At 38.9% G+C, this 19,077-nt stretch overlaps 1 protein-coding gene across 1 annotated transcript in view; it reads right to left on the bottom strand.

The window, feature by feature from the left end:
- uckl1b (uridine-cytidine kinase 1-like 1b) overlaps positions 1-18,753 on the bottom strand; it is an 89,425-nt gene extending 70,672 nt beyond the window's left edge. Inside the window, exon 1 of the mRNA XM_064956529.1 lies at positions 18,645-18,753. Within this exon, the coding sequence (XP_064812601.1) occupies positions 18,645-18,688 (44 nt within the window). The 5' untranslated portion in view covers positions 18,689-18,753. The remainder of the gene's footprint in view (positions 1-18,644) is intronic.
- Between the last annotated feature and the right edge of the window lie 324 nt (positions 18,754-19,077).

Genomic DNA, 19,077 nt, shown 5'->3' with positions numbered 1-19,077 from the left:
CCTGGTGCTATTGAGTAAATAGGGTTGATACCCTGATGCTATTGAGTAAATAGGGTTGATACCCTGGTGCTATTGAGTAAATAGGGTTGATAACCTGGTGCTATTGAGTAAATAGGGTCGATAACCTAGTGCTATTGAGTAAATAGGGTTGATAACCTGGTGCTATTGAGTAAATAGGGTTAATACCCTGGTGCTATTGAGTAAATAGGGTTGATACCCTGGTGCTATTGAGTAAATAGGGTTGATAACCTGGTGCTATTGACTAAATATGGATGATAACCTGATGCTATTGAGTAAATAGGGTTGATAACCTGATGCTATTGAGTAAATAGGGTTGATACCCTGGTGCTATTGAGTAAATAGGGTTAATACCCTGGTGCTATTGAGTAAATAGGGTTAAACCCCTGGTGCTATTGAGTAAATAGGGTTGATAACCTGGTGCTATTGAGTAAATAGGGTTGATAACCTGGTGCTATTGAGTAAATAGGGTTGATACCCTGGTGCTATTGAGTAAATAGGGTTGATAACCTGATGCTATTGAGTAAATAGGGTTGATACCCTGGTGCTATTGAGTAAATAGGGTTGATAACCTAGTGCTATTGAGTAAATAGGGTTGATAACCTGATGCTATTGAGTAAATAGGGTTGATACCCTGATGCTATTGAGTAAATAGGGTTGATACCCTGGTGCTATTGAGGTAAATAGGGTTGATACCCTGATGCTATTGAGTAAATAGGGTTGATACCCTGATGCTATTGAGTAAATAGGGTTGATAACCTGGTGCTATTGAGTAAATAGGGTTGATACCCTGGTGCTATTGAGTAAATAGGGTTGATACCCTGGTGCTATTGAGTAAATAGGGTTGATACCCTGGTGCTATTGAGTAAATAGGGTTAATACCCTGGTGCTATTGAGTAAATAGGGTTAATACCCTGGTGCTATTGAGTAAATAGTGTTGATAACCTGATGCTATTGAGTAAATAGTGTTGATACCCTGGTGCTATTGAGTAAATAGGGTTAATACCCTGATGCTATTGAGTAAATAGGGTTGATAACCTGATGCTATTGAGTAAATAGGGTTGATACCCTGGTGCTATTGAGTAAATAGGGTTAATACCCTGGTGCTATTGAGTAAATAGGGTTAATACCCTGGTGCTATTGAGTAAATAGGGTTGATAACCTGGTGCTATTGAGTAAATAGGGTTGATACCCTGGTGCTATTGAGGTAAATAGGGTTGATACCCTGATGCTATTGAGTAAATAGTGTTGATACCCTGGTGCTATTGAGTAAATAGTGTTGATAACCTGATGCTATTGAGGTAAATAGGGTTGATACCCTGATGCTATTGAGTAAATAGTGTTGATACCCTGGTGCTATTGAGTAAATAGGGTTGATAACCTGGTGCTATTGAGTAAATAGGGTTGATACCCTGGTGCTATTGAGTAAATAGGGTTGATACCCTGGTGCTATTGAGGTAAATAGGGTTGATACACTGGTGCTATTGAGTAAATAGTGTTGATACCCTGGTGCTATTGAGTAAATAGGGTTGATAACCTAGTGCTATTGAGTAAATAGGGTTGATAACCTGATGCTATTGAGTAAATAGGGTTGATAACCTGGTGCTATTGAGTAAATAGGGTTGATAACCTAGTGCTATTGAGTAAATAGGGTTGATAACCTGGTGCTATTGAGTAAATAGGGTTGATACCCTGATGCTATTGAGTAAATAGGGTTGATACCCTGATGCTATTGAGTAAATAGGGTTGATACCCTGATGCTATTGAGTAAATAGGGTTGATAACCTGATGCTATTGAGTAAATAGGGTTGATACCCTGGTGCTATTGAGTAAATAGGGTTGATACCCTGGTGCTATTGAGTAAATAGGGTTAATAACCTGATGCTATTGAGGTAAATAGGGTTGATACCCTGATGCTATTGAGTAAATAGGGTTGATACCCTGGTGCTATTGAGTAAATAGGGTTGATACCCTGGTGCTATTGAGTAAATAGGGTTGATACCCTGATGCTATTGAGTAAATAGGGTTGATACCCTGGTGCTATTGAGTAAATAGGGTTGTAAATAGAGTAACCTGATGCTAACCTGATGCTATTGAGTAAATAGGGTTGATACCCTGGTGCTATTGAGTAAATAGGGTTGATACCCTGGTGCTATTGAGTAAATAGGGTTGATACCCTGGTGCTATTGAGTAAATAGGGTTGATACCCTGGTGCTATTGAGTAAATAGGGTTAATACCCTGGTGCTATTGAGTAAATAGGGTTGATAACCTGGTGCTATTGAGTAAATAGGGTTGATAACCTGGTGCTATTGAGTAAATAGGGTTGATACCCTGGTGCTATTGAGTAAATAGGGTTGATACCCTGGTGCTATTGAGTAAATAGGGTTGATAACCTGATGCTATTGAGTAAATAGGGTTGATACCCTGGTGCTATTGAGTAAATAGGGTTGATACCCTGGTGCTATTGAGTAAATAGGGTTGATACCCTGGTGCTATTGAGTAAATAGGGTTGATAACCTGGTGCTATTGACTAAATATGGATGATAACCTGATGCTATTGAGTAAATAGGGTTGATAACCTGATGCTATTGAGTAAATAGGGTTGATATCCTGGTGCTATTGAGTAAATAGGGTTAATACCCTGGTGCAATTGAGTAAATAGGGTTAATACCCTGGTGCTATTGAGTAAATAGGGTTGATAAACTGGTGCTATTGAGTAAATAGGGTTGATAACCTGGTGCTATTGAGTAAATAGGGTTGATACCCTGGTGCTATTGAGTAAATAGGATTGATAACCTGATGCTATTGAGTAAATAGGGTTGATACCCTGGTGCTATTGAGTAAATAGGGTTGATAACCTAGTGCTATTGAGTAAATAGGGTTGATAACCTGATGCTATTGAGTAAATAGGGTTGATACCCTGATGCTATTGAGTAAATAGGGTTGATACCCTGGTGCTATTGAGTAAATAGGGTTGATACCCTGATGCTATTGAGTAAATAGGGTTGATACCCTGATGCTATTGAGTAAATAGGGTTGATAACCTGGTGCTATTGAGTAAATAGGGTTGATACCCTGATGCTATTGAGTAAATAGGGTTGATACCCTGGTGCTATTGAGTAAATAGGGTTGATACCCTGGTGCTATTGAGGTAAATAGGGTTAATACCCTGGTGCTATTGAGTAAATAGGGTTAATACCCTGGTGCTATTGAGTAAATAGTGTTGATAACCTGATGCTATTGAGTAAATAGTGTTGATACCCTGGTGCTATTGAGTAAATAGGGTTAATACCCTGATGCTATTGAGTAAATAGGGTTGATAACCTGATGCTATTGAGTAAATAGGGTTGATACCCTGGTGCTATTGAGTAAATAGGGTTAATACCCTGGTGCTATTGAGTAAATAGGGTTAATACCCTGGTGCTATTGAGTAAATAGGGTTGATACCCTGGTGCTATTGAGTAAATAGGGTTGATACCCTGGTGCTATTGAGGTAAATAGGGTTGATACCCTGATGCTATTGAGTAAATAGTGTTGATACCCTGGTGCTATTGAGTAAATAGTGTTGATAAACTGATGCTATTGAGGTAAATAGGGTTGATACCCTGATGCTATTGAGTAAATAGTGTTGATACCCTGGTGCTATTGAGTAAATAGGGTTGATAACCTGGTGCTATTGAGTAAATAGGGTTGATACCCTGGTGCTATTGAGTAAATAGGGTTGATACCCTGGTGCTATTGAGGTAAATAGGGTTGATACACTGGTGCTGAGTGTGTTGATACCCTGGTGCTATTGAGTAAATAGGGTTGATAACCTGGTGCTATTGAGTAAATAGGGTTGATAACCTGGTGCTATTGAGTAAATAGGGTTGATACCTGATGCTATTGAGTAAATAGGGTTGATACCCTGATGCTATTGAGTAAATAGGGTTGATACCCTGATGCTATTGAGTAAATAGTGTTGATACCCTGGTGCTATTGAGTAAATAGGGTTGATAACCTGATGCTATTGAGTAAATAGGGTTGATACCCTGGTGCTATTGAGTAAATAGGGTTGATACCCTGGTGCTATTGAGTAAATAGGGTTAATAACCTGATGCTATTGAGGTAAATAGGGTTGATACCCTGATGCTATTGAGTAAATAGGGTTGATACCCTGGTGCTATTGAGTAAATAGGGTTGATACCCTGGTGCAATTGAGTAAATAGGGTTGATAACCTGGTGCTATTGAGTAAATAGGGTTGATACCCTGGTGCTATTGAGTAAATAGGGTTGATACCCTGGTGCTATTGAGTAAATAGGGTTGATACCCTGGTGCTATTGAGTAAATAGGGTTGATACCCTGGTGCTATTGAGTAAATAATAACCTGATGCTATTGAGTAAATGGGTTGATACCCTGGTGCTATTGAGTAAATAGGGTTGATACCCTGGTGCTATTGAGTAAATAGGGTTGATACCCTGGTGCTATTGAGTAAATAGGGTTGATACCCTGGTGCTATTGAGTAAATAGGGTTGATACCCTGGTGCTATTGAGTAAATAGGGTTGATAACCTGGTGCTATTGAGTAAATAGGGTTGATAACCTGGTGCTATTGAGTAAATAGGGTTGATACCCTGGTGCTATTGAGTAAATAGTGTTGATACCCTGGTGCTATTGAGTAAATAGGGTTGATAACCTGATGCTATTGAGTAAATAGGGTTGATACCCTGGTGCTATTGAGTAAATAGGGTTGATACCCTGGTGCTATTGAGTAAATAGGGTTGATAACCTGGTGCTATTGAGGTAAATAGTGTTGATACCCTGGTGCTATTGAGTAAATAGGGTTGATACCCTGGTGCTATTGAGTAAATAGGGTTAATACCCTGGTGCTATTGAGTAAATAGGGTTGATACCCTGGTGCTATTGAGTAAATAGGGTTGATAACCTGGTGCTATTGACTAAATATGGTTGATAACCTAGTGCTATTGAGTAAATAGGGTTGATAACCTGGTGCTATTGAGTAAATAGGGTTAATACCCTGGTGCTATTGAGTAAATAGGGTTGATAACCTGGTGCTATTGAGTAAATAGGGTTGATAACCTGGTGCTATTGAGTAAATAGGGTTGATACCCTGGTGCTATTGAGTAAATAGGGTTGATAACCTGGTGCTATTGAGTAAATAGGGTTGATACCCTGGTGCTATTGAGTAAATAGTGTTGATACCCTGGTGCTATTGAGTAAATAGGGTTGATAACCTGATGCTATTGAGTAAATAGGGTTGATAACCTAGTGCTATTGAGTAAATAGGGTTGATAACCTGATGCTATTGAGTAAATAGGGTTGATACCCTGATGCTATTGAGTAAATAGGGTTGATACCCTGGTGCTATTGAGGTAAATAGGGTTGATACCCTGGTGCTATTGAGTAAATAGATACCCTGGTGCTATTGAGTAAATAGGGTTGATACCTGGTGCTATTGAGTAAATAGGGTTAATAACCTGATGCTATTGAGGTAAATAGGGTTGATACCCTGATGCTATTTAGTAAATAGTGTTGATACCCTGGTGCTATTGAGTAAATAGGGTTGATAACCTGATGCTATTGAGTAAATAGGGTTGATACCCTGGTGCTATTGAGTAAATAGGGTTGATACCCTGGTGCTATTGAGTAAATAGGGTTGATAACCTGATGCTATTGAGTAAATAGGGTTGATACCCTGGTGCTATTGAGTAAATAGGATTGATAACCTGATGCTATTGAGTAAATAGGGTTGATACCCTGGTGCTATTGAGTAAATAGGGTTGATAACCTGGTGCTATTGAGTAAATAGGGTTGATAACCTGATGCTATTGAGTAAATAGGGTTGATACCCTGATGCTATTGAGTAAATAGGGTTGATACCCTGGTGCTATTGAGTAAATAGGGTTGATACCCTGATGCTATTGAGTAAATAGGGTTGATACCCTGGTGCTATTGAGTAAATAGGGTTGATAACCTGATGCTATTGAGTAAATAGGGTTGATACCCTGGTGCTATTGAGTAATTAGGGTTGATAAACTGGTGCTATTGAGTAAATAGGGTTGATACCCTGATGCTATTGAGTAAATAGGGTTGATAACCTGGTGCTATTGAGTAAATAGGGTTGATACCCTGGTGCTATTGAGTAAATAGGGTTGATACCCTGGTGCTATTGAGTAAATAGGGTTGATACCCTGGTGCTATTGAGTAAATAGGGTTGATACCCTGGTGCTATTGAGTAAATAGGGTTGATAACCTGGTGCTATTGAGTAAATAGGGTTGAATACCTGGTGCTATTGAGTAAATAGGGTTGATAACCTAGTGCTATTGAGTAAATAGGGTTGATAACCTGATGCTATTGAGTAAATAGGGTTGATACCCTGATGCTATTGAGTAAATAGGGTTGATACCCTGGTGCTATTGAGGTAAATAGGGTTGATACCCTGGTGCTATTGAGTAAATAGGGTTGATACCCTGGTGCTATTGAGTAAATAGGGTTGATACCCTGGTGCTATTGAGTAAATAGGGTTAATAACCTGATGCTATTGAGGTAAATAGGGTTGATACCCTGATGCTATTTAGTAAATAGTGTTGATACCCTGGTGCTATTGAGTAAATAGGGTTGATAACCTGATGCTATTGAGTAAATAGGGTTGATACCCTGGTGCTATTGAGTAAATAGGGTTGATACCCTGGTGCTATTGAGTAAATAGGGTTGATAACCTGATGCTATAAATAGGGTTGATACCCTGAGTAAATAGGGTTGATACCCTGGTGCTATTGAGTAAATAGGGTTGATAACCTGATGCTATTGAGTAAATAGGGTTGATACCCTGGTGCTATTGAGTAAATAGGGTTGATAACCTGATGCCTTGAGTAAATAGGGTTTGAGCTATTGAGTAAATAGGGTTGATAACCTAGTGCTATTGAGTAAATAGGGTTGATACCCTGATGCTATTGAGTAAATAGGGTTGATACCCTGGTGCTATTGAGTAAATAGGGTTGATACCCTGGTGCTATTGAGGTAAATAGGGTTAATACCCTGGTGCTATTGAGTAAATAGGGTTAATACCCTGGTGCTATTGAGTAAATAGTGTTGATACCCTGGTGCTATTGAGTAAATAGGGTTGATAACCTGGTGCTATTGAGTAAATAGGGTCGATAACCTGGTGCTATTGAGTAAATAGGGTTGATACCCTGGTGCTATTGAGTAAATAGGGTTAATACCCTGGTGCTATTGAGTAAATAGGGTTGATACCCTGGTGCTATTGAGTAAATAGGGTTGATAACCTGGTGCTATTGACTAAATATGGTTGATAACCTAGTGCTATTGAGTAAATAGGGTTGATAACCTGGTGCTATTGAGTAAATAGGGTTAATACCCTGGTGCTATTGAGTAAATAGGGTTGATAACCTGGTGCTATTGAGTAAATAGGGTTGATAACCTGGTGCTATTGAGTAAATAGGGTTGATACCCTGGTGCTATTGAGTAAATAGGGTTGATAACCTGGTGCTATTGAGTAAATAGGGTTGATACCCTGGTGCTATTGAGTAAATAGTGTTGATACCCTGGTGCTATTGAGTAAATAGGGTTGATAACCTGATGCTATTGAGTAAATAGGGTTGATAACCTAGTGCTATTGAGTAAATAGGGTTGATAACCTGATGCTATTGAGTAAATAGGGTTGATACCCTGATGCTATTGAGTAAATAGGGTTGATACCCTGGTGCTATTGAGTAAATAGGGTTGATACCCTGGTGCTATTGAGTAAATAGGGTTGATACCCTGGTGCTATTGAGTAAATAGGGTTGATACCCTGGTGCTATTGAGTAAATAGGGTTAATAACCTGATGCTATTGAGGTAAATAGGGTTGATACCCTGATGCTATTTAGTAAATAGTGTTGATACCCTGGTGCTATTGAGTAAATAGGGTTGATAACCTGATGCTATTGAGTAAATAGGGTTGATACCCTGGTGCTATTGAGTAAATAGGGTTGATACCCTGGTGCTATTGAGTAAATAGGGTTGATAACCTGATGCTATTGAGTAAATAGGGTTGATACCCTGGTGCTATTGAGTAAATAGGATTGATAACCTGATGCTATTGAGTAAATAGGGTTGATACCCTGGTGCTATTGAGTAAATAGGGTTGATAACCTAGTGCTATTGAGTAAATAGGGTTGATAACCTGATGCTATTGAGTAAATAGGGTTGATACCCTGATGCTATTGAGTAAATAGGGTTGATACCCTGGTGCTATTGAGGTAAATAGGGTTGATACCCTGATGCTATTGAGTAAATAGTGTTGATACCCTGGTGCTATTGAGTAAATAGGGTTGATAACCTGATGCTATTGAGTAAATAGGGTTGATACCCTGGTGCTATTGAGTAATTAGGGTTGATAAACTGGTGCTATTGAGTAAATAGGGTTGATACCCTGATGCTATTGAGTAAATAGGGTTGATAACCTGGTGCTATTGAGTAAATAGGGTTGATACCCTGGTGCTATTGAGTAAATAGGGTTGATACCCTGGTGCTATTGAGTAAATAGGGTTGATACCCTGGTGCTATTGAGTAAATAGGGTTGATACCCTGGTGCTATTGAGTAAATAGGGTTGATAACCTGGTGCTATTGAGTAAATAGGGTTAATACCCTGGTGCTATTGAGTAAATAGGGTTGATAACCTAGTGCTATTGAGTAAATAGGGTTGATAACCTGATGCTATTGAGTAAATAGGGTTGATACCCTGATGCTATTGAGTAAATAGGGTTGATACCCTGGTGCTATTGAGGTAAATAGGGTTGATACCCTGGTGCTATTGAGTAAATAGGGTTGATACCCTGGTGCTATTGAGTAAATAGGGTTGATACCCTGGTGCTATTGAGTAAATAGGGTTAATAACCTGATGCTATTGAGGTAAATAGGGTTGATACCCTGATGCTATTTAGTAAATAGTGTTGATACCCTGGTGCTATTGAGTAAATAGGGTTGATAACCTGATGCTATTGAGTAAATAGGGTTGATACCCTGGTGCTATTGAGTAAATAGGGTTGATACCCTGGTGCTATTGAGTAAATAGGGTTGATAACCTGATGCTATTGAGTAAATAGGGTTGATACCTGGTGCTATTGAGTAAATATTGGGGGTTGATACCCTGGTGCTATTGAGTAAATAGGGTTGATACCCTGGTGCTATTGAGTAAATAGGGTTGATAACCTGATGCTATTGAGTAAATAGGGTTGATACCCTGGTGCTATTGAGTAAATAGGGTTGATACCCTGGTGCTATTGAGTAAATAGGGTTGATAACCTGATGCTATTGAGTAAATAGGGTTGATACCCTGGTGCTATTGAGTAAATAGGATTGATAACCTGATGCTATTGAGTAAATAGGGTTGATACCCTGGTGCTATTGAGTAAATAGGGTTGATAACCTAGTGCTATTGAGTAAATAGGGTTGATAACCTGATGCTATTGAGTAAATAGGGTTGATACCCTGATGCTATTGAGTAAATAGGGTTGATACCCTGGTGCTATTGAGGTAAATAGGGTTGATACCCTGATGCTATTGAGTAAATAGTGTTGATACCCTGGTGCTATTGAGTAAATAGGGTTGATAACCTGATGCTATTGAGTAAATAGGGTTGATACCCTGGTGCTATTGAGTAATTAGGGTTGATAACCTGGTGCTATTGAGTAAATAGGGTTGATACCCTGATGCTATTGAGTAAATAGGGTTGATAACCTGGTGCTATTGAGTAAATAGGGTTAATAACCTGATGCTATTGAGTAAATAGGGTTGATACCCTGGTGCTATTGAGTAAATAGGGTTGATACCCTGGTGCTATTGAGTAAATAGGGTTGATAACCTGGTGCTATTGAGTAAATAGGGTTGATACCCTGGTGCTATTGAGTAAATAGGGTTGATAACCTAGTGATATTGATGGGTTGATAACCTGATGCTATTGAGTAAATAGGGTTGATACCCTGATGCTATTGAGTAAATAGGGTTGATACCCTGGTGCTATTGAGGTAAATAGGGTTGATACCCTGGTGCTATTGAGTAAATAGGGTTGATACCCTGGTGCTATTGAGTAAATAGGGTTGATACCCTGGTGCTATTGAATGCTATTGAGGTAAATAGGGTTGATACCCTGATGCTATTGAGTAAATAGGGTTGATACCCTGGTGCTATTGAGTAAATAGGGTTGATAACCTGATGCTATTGAGTAAATAGGGTTGATACCCTGGTGCTATTGAGTAAATAGGGTTGATAACCTGGTGCTATTGAGTAAATAGGGTTGATACCCTGGTGCTATTGCCTGATGCAATTGAGTAAATAGGGTTGATACCCTGGTGCTATTGAGTAAATAGGGTTGATAACCTAGTGCTATTGAGTAAATAGGGTTGATACCCTGATGCTATTGAGTAAATAGGGTTGATACCCTGGTGCTATTGAGTAAATAGGGTTGATACCCTGGTGCTATTGAGGTAAATAGGGTTAATACCCTGGTGCTATTGAGTAAATAGGGTTAATACCCTGGTGCTATTGAGTAAATAGTATACCCTGGTGCTATTGAGTAAATAGGGTTGATAACCTGGTGCTATATTGAAAATAGGGTTGATACCTGGTGCTATTGAGTAAATAGGGTTGATACCCTGGTGCTATTGATAAATAGGGTTAATACCCTGGTGCTATTGAGTAAATAGGGTTGATACCCTGGTGCTATTGAGTAAATAGGGTTGATAACCTGGTGCTATTGAGTAAATATGGTTGATAACCTAGTGCTATTGAGTAAATAGGGTTGATAACCTGGTGCTATTGAGTAAATAGGGTTAATACTATTGAGTAAATAGGGTTGATAACCTGGTGCTATTGAGTAAATAGGGTTGATAACCTAAATAGGTGCTGATAACCTGTGCTATTGAGTAAATAGGGTTGATACCCTGGTGCTATTGAGTATAATAGGGTTGATAGGGTTGATAACCTGGTGCTATTGAGTAAATAGGGTTGATACCCTGGTGCTATTGAGTAAATAGGTTGATACCCTGGTGCTATTGAGTAAATAGGGTTGATAACCTGATGCTATTGAGTAAATAGGGTTGATAACCTAGTGCTATTGAGTAAATAGGGTTGATAACCTGATGCTATTGAGTAAATAGGGTTGATACCCTGATGCTATTGAGTAAATAGGGTTGATACCCTGGTGCTATTGAGGTAAATAGGGTTGATACCCTGGTGCTATTGAGTAAATAGGGTTGATACCCTGGTGCTATTGAGTAAATAGGGTTGATACCCTGGTGCTATTGAGTAAATAGGGTTAATAACCTGATGCTATTGAGGTAAATAGGGTTGATACCCTGATGCTATTTAGTAAATAGTGTTGATACCCTGGTGCTATTGAGTAAATAGGGTTGATAACCTGATGCTATTGAGTAAATAGGGTTGATACCCTGGTGCTATTGAGTAAATAGGGTTGATACCCTGGTGCTATTGAGTAAATAGGGTTGATAACCTGATGCTATTGAGTAAATAGGGTTGATACCCTGGTGCTATTGAGTAAATAGGATTGATAACCTGATGCTATTGAGTAAATAGGGTTGATACCCTGCTATTGAGTAAATAGTGCTATTGAGTAAATAGGGTTGATAACCTAGTGCTATTGAGTAAATAGGGTTGATAACCTGATGCTATTGAGTAAATAGGGTTGATACCCTGATGCTATTGAGTAAATAGGGTTGATACCCTGGTGCTATTGAGTAAATAGGGTTGATAGGCTATTGTTGATAACCCTGGTGCTATTGAGTAAATAGGGTTAGTGTATGATAAATAGGGTTGATACCCTGGTGCTATTGAGTAAATAGGGTTGATAACCTGGTGCTATTGAGTAAATAGGGTCGATAACCTAGTGCTATTGAGTAAATAGGGTTGATACCCTGGTGCTATTGAGTAAATAGGGTTAATACCCTGGTGCTATTGAGTAAATAGGGTTGATACCCTGGTGCTATTGAGTAAATAGGGTTGATAACCTGGTGCTATTGACTAAATATGGTTGATAACCTGTGCTATTGAGTAAATAGGGTTGATAACCTGGTGCTATTGAGTAAATAGGGTTAATACCCTGGTGCTATTGAGTAAATAGGGTTGATAACCTGGTGCTATTGAGTAAATAGGGTTGATAACCTGGTGCTATTGAGTAAATAGGGTTGATACCCTGGTGCTATTGAGTAAATAGGGTTGATAACCTGGTGCTATTGAGTAAATAGGGTTGATACCCTGGTGCTATTGAGTAAATAGTGTTGATACCCTGGTGCTATTGAGTAAATAGGGTTGATAACCTGATGCTATTGAGTAAATAGGGTTGATAACCTGGTGCTATTGAGTAAATAGGGTTGATAACCTGATGCTATTGAGTAAATAGGGTTGATACCCTGATGCTATTGAGTAAATAGGGTTGATACCCTGGTGCTATTGAGGTAAATAGGGTTGATACCCTGGTGCTATTGAGTAAATAGGGTTGATACCCTGGTGCTATTGAGTAAATAGGGTTGATACCCTGGTGCTATTGAGTAAATAGGGTTAATAACCTGATGCTATTGAGTAAATAGGGTTGATACCCTGATGCTATTTAGTAAATAGTGTTGATACCCTGGTGCTATTGAGTAAATAGGGTTGATAACCTGACCCCTGGTGCTATTGAGTAAATAGGGTTGATACCCTGGTGCTATTGAGTAAATAGGGTTGATAACCTGATGCTATTGAGTAAATAGGGTTGATACCCTGGTGCTATTGAGTAAATAGGGATAACCTGATGCTATTGAGTAAATAGGGTTGATACCCTGGTGCTATTGAGTAAATAGGGTTGATAACCTGGTGCTATTGAGTAAATAGGGTTGATAACCTGGTGCTATTGAGTAAATAGGGTTGATACCTGATGCTATTGAGTAAATAGGGTTGATACCCTGATGCTATTGAGTAAATAGGGTTGATACCCTGGTGCTATTGAGTAAATAGGGTTGATACCCTGGTGCTATTGAGTAAATAGTGTTGATACCCTGGTGCTATTGAGTAAATAGGGTTGATAACCTGATGCTATTGAGTAAATAGGGTTGATACCTGGTGCTATTGAGTAAATAGGGTTGATAAACTGGTGCTATTGAGTAAATAGGGTTGATAACCTGATGCTATTGAGTAAATAGGGTTGATAACCTGGTGCTATTGAGTAAATAGGGTTGATACCCTGGTGCTATTGAGTAAATAGGGTTGATACCCTGGTGCTATTGAGTAAATAGGGTTGATACCCTGGTGCTATTGATAAATGATACCCTGGTGCTATTGAGTAAATAGTAAATAGTTGATAACCTGGTGCTATTGAGTAAATAGGGTTAATACCCTGGTGCTATTGAGTAAATAGGGTTGATAACCTAGTGCTATTGAGTAAATAGGGTTGATAACCTGATGCTATTGAGTAAATAGGGTTGATACCCTGATGCTATTGAGTAAATAGGGTTGATACCCTGGTGCTATTGAGGTAAATAGGGTTGATACCCTGGTGCTATTGAGTAAATAGGGTTGATACCCTGGTGCTATTGAGTAAATAGGGTTGATACCCTGGTGCTATTGAGTAAATAGGGTTAATAACCTGATGCTATTGAGGTAAATAGGGTTGATACCCTGATGCTATTTAGTAAATAGTGTTGATACCCTGGTGCTATTGAGTAAATAGGGTTGATAACCTGATGCTATTGAGTAAATAGGGTTGATACCCTGGTGCTATTGAGTAAATAGGGTTGATACCCTGGTGCTATTGAGTAAATAGGGTTGATAACCTGATGCTATTGAGTAAATAGGGTTGATACCCTGGTGCTATTGAGTAAATAGGATTGATAACCTGATGCTATTGAGTAAATAGGGTTGATACCCTGGTGCTATTGAGTAAATAGGGTTGATAACCTAGTGCTATTGAGTAAATAGGGTTGATAACCTGATGCTATTGAGTAAATAGGGTTGATACCCTGATGCTATTGAGTAAATAGGGTTGATACCCTGGTGCTATTGAGTAAATAGGGTTGATACCCTGATGCTATTGAGTAAATAGTGTTGATACCCTGGTGCTATTGAGTAAATAGGGTTGATAACCTGATGCTATTGAGTAAATAGGGTTGATACCCTGGTGCTATTGAGTAAATAGGTGTTGATACCCTGGTGCTATTGAGTAAATAGGGTTGATAACCTGATGCTATTGAGTAAATAGGGTTGATACCCTGGTGCTATTGAGTAAATAGGGTTGATACCCTGGTGCTATTGAGTAAATAGGGTTGATAACCTGATGCTATTGAGTAAATAGGGTTGATACCCTGGTGCTATTGAGTAAATAGGGTTGATACCCTGGTGCTATTGAGTAAATAGGGTTGATAACCTGGTGCTATTGAGTAAATAGGGTTAATACCCTGGTGCTATTGAGTAAATAGCCCTAATACTGTGGTGTAGCTTCCTTTAGGGTTTCCACCAAACCCCACCATTGATTTTCAATCTTGATCCTGGGGTCTCCCAGGGGATGGAGGCTTTTGTTCCAGGCCAACAGTTAAACACCTGATTCAACTAATCAAGGACTTGACAATGAAAGTTGTTGATAAATGTAATGGGTTGTCTTAGTACTGGGCTCGAACATAAAGTGCACAGTCAGAAGGCAAAAGGACTATAATTAAAGGTGACAAGATGGAACTACGTATAACAATAGAACTGCTAAATGTGTACTACCCATTTGTCAGTTAATCCAATATGGTGATTTTAATCTCATTAGCTATACATTTATTAACTCTCAAGCTAATTTAATGAAGTTTAAATGACCTTGTGAAATGGGGGAGTCACGAGGACATGCTATTAGTTACATAAAATTCCTAACATTCCTGTGCAGTACTGAGGACTTCACACCAGCTTTGGTCAATACTTCAAGCAAAATATAATTTAAGTCCTACTTTGCATGCCCCAAACCCATTGACAAAATGTTCTGACAAAGGAAAACTCAACCTAAATACTATATGTTGGTATTTGTTTCATTAGTCCTTTGTTAGTTTGCCAAAAGACAGTCCCAACATTTTTTACTTGTCAGGAATCAAGTTTTCAAGATATGTAACTTTCAAAATACAGAAATGATCCCTGTATAATGCATGTTGCATCATATTATGTTGCATTTTGCATCATATGGGGATGATTTCTGTATTTTGAAAGTTATATATCTTGAAAAATTGATTGCTGACAATCAAAACATTTTGGGACTGTGTCAACAAAGGACTAATGAAACAAATACCAGAATATAGTTTTTGAGTTTTCCTTACAAAATAATTATAAAACTTCAAACTTTTCGGGACGTATTGACCCGAAAAAAAACGATTGGAAGACAACAGGTGACGAGCTCATTGTGCACCAATTATATGACCACTGTCTCGTTGATTGACTGTATTTTAACCCAATGACCACTGATCGTCTTGAAATCTAACTGGGTATATAGCCAATGAGCTGAGGTAAGCGGCAATATGCAATGGTTGTGTGTTGGAAGACCAACCCATGTCGTAAACTCCAGCGTAAAGAAAGTCATTCGCTATTGAAGTTTTATTCCGGAAGGAGCTACGCATTTTACGCACAGCGTTGTTTTGGTAAACGCGCAGATTCAGCTGTTTATATATCAATCAGTATGGCGACTAAGTCAGGGAAAGCTAAATCTAAGTCTAGATATACAGATGTACACACAATTTTAGAAGAAATTGATCGGAAAAGTGAGACAGAGATTGTTGTAGGACGATTAATTTAGCGATTCCCAAGTGGAGGAATATTTTTTGAACGGAGAGGACACCGTTGTAGCCAGTGTGTATAATCTGTAACGTGCCTGCAGAAGAGGAACAATGTCACCGATTTGGACTGGTAAGTTCTTCTCATGCTAATGCCGTTGTTTGAAATTAATAATATAATATATATATATATATATATATATATATATATATATCTGTTTATTATACCTCAGCAGCACAATATTGTGTAGAGCTTTGGCAAAGTGGGTGATGTTATATTATATCCTTCCTGTTTGGACCTGTCCGGGAGTCTCATCGGATGGGGCCACAGTGTCTCCTGACCCCTCCTGTCTCAGCCTCCAGTATTTATGCTGCAGTAGTTTATGTGTCGGGGGGCTAGGGTGAGTTTGTTATATCTGGAGTACTTCTGTCTTATCCGGTGTCCTGTGTAAATTTAAGTATGCTCTCTCTAATTCTCTCTTTCTCTCTCTCGGGAGGACCTGAGCCCTAGGACCATGCGTCAGGACTACCTGGCATGATGACTCTTGCTGTCCCCAGTCCACCTGGCCTTGCTGCTGTTCCAGTTTCAACTGTTCTGCCTGCGGCTATGGAACCCTAAATAGTTCTTATTTACTCTTAAGGTGCTGTCCTGTTGCATCCTCTACAACTACTGTGATTATTATTATTTGACCCTGCTGGTCATCTATGAACGTTTGAAAATCTCGGCCATGTTCTGTTATAATCTCCACCCGGCACAGCCAGAAGAGGACTGGCCACCCATCATAGCCTGGTTCCTCTCTAGGTTTCTTCCTAGGTTTTGGCCTTTCTAGGGAATTTCCTAGCCACCATGCTTCTACACCTGCATTGCTTGCTATTTGGGGTTTTAGGCTGGGTTTCTGTACAGCACTTTGAGATATCAGCTGATGTACGAAGGGCTATATAGATAAATTTGATTTGATAGAGGACTGAGGGTCTTCCAAATATTGAAAGTGTGTAAATTGTTACCCATGTTATGTTGTAAATGTATATATTTTTCCCCCATATTTTTTTCTCTTTTTTTTTTTTTTTGGGGGGGGGTGTTAGAATACCATTTTGACATTTTGTATATATTTATTTGTTTCAAAATGTATACCTTCAACAATTTGTCCACTTGGGTACATTTGGGCTACTTGTGTGGGACACCTGGGTGACATCATGAAAAATGTCATGTAAGCACACTCATTTTGGAAGTTATCATTCTGAAACTTTGCACAAGTACTGTTGCCCTCATATTTGTCACTGAAATTGTCCCCATCATCCTATCTGAATGTTTGTTTTATCCTGTTCATTTTAAAGATGATGATACAACAATAAAAAAAATATATATATGTTTTTTTTCATTGTATTATCTAAACCAGATCTATTGTGTTATATTCTCCTACATTCAATTCACATTTACACAAACTTCAGAGTGTTTTCTTTCAAATGATACCAAGCATATGCATATCCTTGCTTCTGGGCCAGAGCTACAGTCAGTTAGATTATGCGGTATTGTGTGTAGATTGATGATACAACTATTTTTGAATACATTTTAGAATAAGGCTGTAGCGTAACAAACTGTGGAAAAAGTTAAGGGGTCTGATTACTCTCAGAATGCACTGTACATGTAATGTAAATACTGTATAATTTCATTCCTATGGAGGACTACTTTTCTGAGGAGTGCCAATATGGCCGACCAGTGGCTTCAAAGCCTCGCCATGGCCAAAACAAAGTATCAGCAATCCAGGGTTTATATACATCATTGGTATGAACTAGGCTAATGTAAGAACACCCTCGTGTGGTTTGCAACAGGTAAAACATCAATGATAGGGGTGTGGACTCAAATCTTCAGTGAGTAATAGCATTTCGCTACACATGCATTAACATCTGCTAATCATGTGGATGTGACCAATAACATTTGATTTGATTTCTCTGACATTCTGTTTTTCAGAGAACATTCACTAGAGTCAATTAAGCAATTTTGCACTGTTGAACATTATAACACAATACTGTGTTGGGCATTTCACAAATGTGATTTTTGTTGGTCAGGATATTGGACCTGTGTAACAGATAAGCATATCACTGCTGCAGATATTGGAGTGTAAATATTGATTCCATTTAAATATGTTAATAGTTCTTCACGAACATTCCATTCTCTTCAGAAGCTGATATGTTGTCTCTGGTTTCAGTAACCACAAAGTATCAAACATCTCATTATTGCATTTAACCTCCTCATTTAGGGTGTTACAATATCTACAAATTAAGTAAACAAAAATAATAATAGGCCAATTCCATTGTGTTTATGAGCTAATATAGTCGAAAACAATTAACACATTACAAAAATTGAAAAGCATGCTCCATTATATTAAGGGTATTTTTTAACGGTTTGTGCCTGGATTATTTTGGGAACACATGCGCAGTGAAGTCCACCTATAGAAAACTAGCACTATTCGTTTAGTTATTAAAGGGTTATGAATGTCGGACCGCTGTCAAAAATCACCATTACGCACGACGGCAAGGAATGAAGCCTTCATGATGATGGCCTATAATGAAAGAATGGACCGAACCTTGTGCTTTCTGTATCTATATCGACAGACCATGCTTCGCTACAATGAAACTTCCTCGCTTCCATAACTGATACAGTGTACTGATGCTTTCTGAACTGACTGCACTCGCGCTTCCTTTGTAACCATGAGGTCAGAACGTAGGTTCACGTTCACCAAGGATGCAGATTGTCACGAAAATCAACCGTCAACAAAAACAGATTGTATAGTTCACTTCTTGTCGCCACAGTCAATCCCCAAACCAAGTGAAATACCTGTTGGAATTAGACAGCGAAGAAGAATTCTCTCCGCACTCCATCTTTGAGACCCTTCCTTCTCAGCACACCGTAGACATTGCTCTTCCCGTATTTGATAGTCAACAGTGTAGAGGGGGCGTAGACAATTGCATTCTGGGTCTTGTAGTTTCTTTGCCAACTGGCAAAAATAGATTTTCGTGAGCACAACCCCCCAAAAAGGACTCGTAGTCCCAAAGTGCCTCTCATGGCGTTCCGTCGATCTGTAACGCACCATGATGTAACGTTCATATACGGTAATATTCAACAGGGCCTTTCTCCAGCCGATATAGTGGCAGGGACTCAAATGTGTCAGGGCCACGTGTTACTGGATGAGGTTATTCAATTGTTACACTTTATATATTATTATATATAGTGACACTATGTCATGTGGTTCAAAGAATAAATCAACAAA

This window comes from Oncorhynchus masou, chromosome 33, assembly GCF_036934945.1.
Source record: "Oncorhynchus masou masou isolate Uvic2021 chromosome 33, UVic_Omas_1.1, whole genome shotgun sequence".
NCBI lineage: Eukaryota > Metazoa > Chordata > Actinopteri > Salmoniformes > Salmonidae > Oncorhynchus > Oncorhynchus masou.
Note: the sequence above shows the minus strand (reverse complement) of the source record. Positions and strands in the feature narration are given on the sequence as shown.